General features: G+C 40.3%; 1 protein-coding gene across 1 annotated transcript in view; it reads left to right on the forward strand.

Annotated features, from left to right (window-relative positions):
* LOC144977236 (15-hydroxyprostaglandin dehydrogenase [NAD(+)]-like) overlaps positions 1-5,000 on the forward strand; it is a 61,023-nt gene that overhangs the window by 49,797 nt on the left and 6,226 nt on the right. Inside the window, exons 4-6 of the mRNA XM_078922242.1 lie at positions 774-886; positions 3,931-4,027; positions 4,950-5,000. The exon at positions 4,950-5,000 is cut by the window's right edge and continues 26 nt beyond it. Of these exons, the coding sequence (XP_078778368.1) occupies positions 774-886; positions 3,931-4,027; positions 4,950-5,000 (261 nt within the window). The remainder of the gene's footprint in view (positions 1-773; positions 887-3,930; positions 4,028-4,949) is intronic.

The raw sequence follows: 5,000 nt of genomic DNA on the forward strand, positions 1-5,000 counted from the left end.
ACAGCTGCACTCATGCCGCCCAAGCCAAGATAAACGACAGAGGGATAATGGCGTTAGAGCACTGTTTATGATCAAAATTAATGACAATATACATCGGAGAGTGAAAACGTAACCACTAAACCCTTCGACAACAGGAACAATTCACATTCTGACGTGGTTGGAACGGATGTTATCACGGGCACTCGTCCGCGGATCGCATCGTTATTAATAAGTTAACGATTACGTTCCCTATCTACATCAATTGGCAAACAGATCTTCGGGTTTTTTTTCTCGTCGTTCGTCCATCGTTGTAGGCTGGGAAAGGCATTCGTTAACTTGTGCGGCTATGTGATCTTGTTGTATGACACTCGCTTTCGTATCGGAAAGTCCTGGGTTCGATCCTCGCTCGGCGCATAGTTGAGTCCTTGGAAAAGACTCTTTTCACATTCTCTCACCGATGTGTAAAATTAGTACCTGGCCGTTAACAGCGTTGTCTCTGTCGGGGAAAGAATTGTAATATCGCCTAACAGGCGTCATGTCTCGTTCTATGTGTTAGGTGTTGCAGTTGGTCAGGGACCTTTCATAAAGCGCTTTGAGCACATTTAGTGGATCTTGCGCTATATAAAAGCTCAATTTTTAAAATATTGATACTATCTGGGTATCACCACGCCCCTTTTTTCCGCCATCTTCAAAATCCTGGAATATCGACACCCCAGGATAACGACATAATTTTACTGTTCCGGGCGAAGTCTTTAACCAAGGGTTGCACTGTATAATATATTGTCTAATTCCAGGCGTGTTCAAGTCAACTAAAGACAAGTTTGGAGGTCTGGATATTGTCATCAACAATGCCGGGTTGGGAGGGGAAGCAGCAGATCTTTGGGAGAGAACTATTGATATCAACGTGGTGAGGTGGCCATTTTATATCATATCATAATAATATCATGTATCACGTAAAAAGTTATTTAGGCCTACTGACCTTTGAATATCAGATCGATTTAAATGTAATTATAATTAAATCGGAAAATTGATCATTTCCTCACCAAGCATTGTTTTGAATCTGTCCACAGAAATATCATTATTTATTTCATATTCGATATTGTTCCAAAGTTTTACAGTTTTGGTTACAATAAATTTCCCTTATGCTAGTTTTGTGTCTGTCAATAAAGATTTGAAACTCCTGTCCTCTGGTAATTTTTGTACTCGAGATGAAAACGAAAATCGTTCACCAGATCTGCCGGCCAAAACTGTATAACCTTAAGCTTTTATGGTCTGATTGGTTCAATATAGTGGATACTAATCAGTAGTGCCGCGCTGAGGACCGGTTCTTGGGACCGGTCCCACGGTCGTTTAGCTGAGAACCGGGGACCGGTCCCAAAGCGGAGAACCGTTGGCGGGCCTTACTTCTTATAACCTTTCAACGGTCCCAGCGATTTTCGCGCCATACTACTGCCCCAGCGATTCTTTGCCTCGGTTCTTTTGCCTATCTTCCACAAATCACCACCCATTCCACTTAATTAATCGCACCCACACCCTTTGCTATACACTAAACGACACAGACGACCATCTCCCTCAACTCCGCAAACCGCCCTTTCGTGTGTGAGATAGGAGGAAACAGGAGGCACACGCCTTGGACGATTTCATTATACGGGGTAAATTTCAAAATTTACTACACCATAATGATCGCAATGACAATGATCTCTAATGGGTTATTGTTTGAAATGATTGTGACTACTAAAGATGTGTGTGTGTGTGTGTGTGTGTTTGTGTGTGTGTGTGTGTGTGTGTTTCGAACCTAGCAAGTCCGATTTTTTGTCTTCTTTTGTCTATCTCTTGTCACCACTCCTTTCTATCGCATTGTTATGATTTAAAATAATACAATAATATTAAAATTTCGTTTGGTGTTTTAACTAATCAAATAATATGAGTTTCACATATTATATCTTCCTTCCAAAATAGCAGTTATAACGTCTGTATTTTTAAAAAGGCCAATAGAATATTTGGGGGCCCCGATAGCTCAGTTGATAGAGCAATCTTTATACGCAAAGGTCAGAGATCGATCCCGGGTGCAGTCGAGCTTTTTTTCTCTGAAATCCCTGTCTACTCAGCAGTGAATGGGTAGCTGGGTTTGTTAGATCTGGCGAAAAGTACTTTGGGATAGACTAGCATCCTATCCAAAGGTAGAAATATTTTAAAAAAAATTAAAATCAAAAAATAAATTGAGCTTTTATATAGAGCAATATCCATTAAATGTGCTCAAAGCGCTTTACAATGGGTCCCTAACTAATAACAACACGTAACATGTAGAACGAGACATGACGCCTGTTAGGCGATGTTACATTTTTTTCCGACAGAGACAACACTGTTGACGACCAGGTACGCATTTTACACCTGATTACGGTGATAGGATATGAGTAAAGAGTCTTTCAAGGACTCAACTAGGCGCAGAGCGAGGCTCGAACCCAGGACATTCCGATCCGAAACGAGGGTCATAACACAAGACCACATAGCCGCACAAAAATAGAAAAAGGAATGGAGACGGAAAAAAACACACACAAAAAAAAAAAAACAATCAAAACAAACTTTTCCCGTACTTTTCTTCCAGCATGCCACAGACACAAATTATTAGCAATCCCTTTTCCCTAACACTAACATTGACCTGACCCGCTCCATCAATCTTCGCAGACACACACACACACACACACACACACACACACACACACACACACATGCTTAATGGATAGTGTTATAACACTATTTTCATGTTTTGAGGTGATAAGCCTTCTCCGCTCTCACTTTCACTTAGGGGTTCTATAGCCATCTACTGCAGGCACGGCCCCATCGTTTGACGGTCCCAATGCTGAAAAAGAACCGGTTCTTTGAAGGTCCCAAGTCCCAACGATGCCTTGTGAATGGCCAATGTCGAAAAGAATCAGTTCTTGGAACCGGTCCTTGCGGTTCTCATTTCCCAGGGACCGTAGAACCGGCGGTCCTAAACATGCTTGGGACCGCGCTCCGCACTACTAATCAGTCATCAGGTGGTCTCAAAACGGTAGCAAAGAGCAGAGTGACTTCATCTTCATTCGGATTCGCTTCTTTTAATAACAACACGTGGCCTTCGTCTTCCCCAAATTTTGTAAAGAAAGATCGATTCCCGCCATACGTTTCCAGATATTCTTGAGTGTATCGGGTTTGTTATAAAATAAATGAAGTTGACGTCACTCGACTCTTCGTTATTGTTTTATAGACCGCCATTTGGGTGATAGGTTATAACAAAAGCCCCTCTAAAAAACTATAAACGTTAACAGTTACACAAATTTTGTGCGTTGCTCCGAATTATCTGATGAGCAGTCAGGTGAATATTTTACCCAAACGCATAGCATCAACAAGATCAGCATCAGCATTGAAGTGGCTTAAAAAGTTTTCCCAAAGTCAAGACTATAAAATCAACAGATCAATTGGTTGACAATAAACTGTCAAAACTGTTTGTCATGTAAAAGCATTAATGTTAGTTTATTTTGATGTGATCTCACAAAATAATGAAGCCGAAATTGAGACGAACCCTTCCATCAAGTTTGCCATACCTAATTTATGTGTTGTTTTATGTGCGACTAAGTGGTTTAGTGGTATGAGACTCGCTTTCGGATCGGAAGGTCCTGGGTTCGAGCCTCAATCGGTGCATAGTTGAGTCCTTGGAAAAGACTCTTTACTCACATTCTTTCACCATACGCAGGTGTAAAATGAGTACCTCTCTGTCCGAAAAAAAAATTGTAACATCGCCTAAAAGGCGTCATGTCCCGTCCTAAATGTTAAATCTTGCTAGTGGCCGGGGATCCCTTGTAAAGCGCTTTGAGCTCATTTAATGGATATTGCTCTATATAAAAAATATCAAATTTATGGCAGGAAGAACTTGTGAATGTTTGACTAACGCATCCCGTGTATTTTTACCAGAAAGGGTCCATCCGTGGGACGTTACTTGCCATAGATCACTTACGAAAAGACAAAGGTGGAAGGGGCGGAGTCATTGTGAACATTTCCAGTATGGCTGGTAAGTTAGCTTCACTTATAGATTTCTTTTACGATGTTCTAGTATGGGGGTGCGTTACCCTTCCCCATAGATTTCTATGATAAGACGTTCTAGTACTCCTGGTGAGTTACTTTCACACATAGATTTCTATCAATAGATATTCTGGTTGTAGGTGATAAATAACCTTCACAAACATATTCCTATAAGTTCTAGTATGCCTGGTAAGTAACCCTCCCACAAAAAGTTATATTACAAATGATTGAATTAGTAACACAAAAATGTGCTCAATTGAAAAACATAAATTGTCTCTTTACGTTAGACACAATTCATGCAGTCTCTTAGGTGCGAGTATAATGGCATATTCTGGACAAAGAAGTTAAACTCGGACAAGTGTGACAAAACATAGTGTTTCTCCATGACTTTCTGTCAGACAGTACCTCGAATCATATTTTATGTCAAAGCTTCCACCACCGTCACCACCACCACAGCGCTACTACTACTACTATACTACTACTACTACTTCTACTACTACTACTACTACTACTACTACTACTACTACTACTACTACTACTACTACTATTACTACTACTACTACTACTACTACTACTACTACTTCTACTACTACTACTACTACTACTATTGCAGCAGCAACAATACAGCTGGATACTTGATAAGTAATCTAATTGACTGACATTCTATGTATAATAAATATCAGCGAATTTTTATTGTGATTTCCAAGCCACAGAAACCGACATAAACTTTTTTTTTCCGTGAGCCTGTTGGCTCTAGAGAAATATGTGAAGTGTTTTTACCTTTTCAGAGTTCTCCATGATTTAAATGTCAATGGTTTTGTTTTAGAGTATCTGTATTCATTCGTGGAATTTCTAAGCGATGACTCGCAAAAGGCCTTTAATTGATTATACTTATTTCCTTTCCTACCTAGGCATCAACCCCAACCCGTGTTCTCCTACTTACTGTGCCTCGAAAAGCGCTC

The sequence above is a fragment of the Berghia stephanieae genome, chromosome 7 (assembly GCF_034508935.2).
Source record: "Berghia stephanieae isolate SIO BIC M18660-M18661 chromosome 7, UCSD_Bste_1.3, whole genome shotgun sequence".
Taxonomy (NCBI): domain Eukaryota; kingdom Metazoa; phylum Mollusca; class Gastropoda; order Nudibranchia; family Aeolidiidae; genus Berghia; species Berghia stephanieae.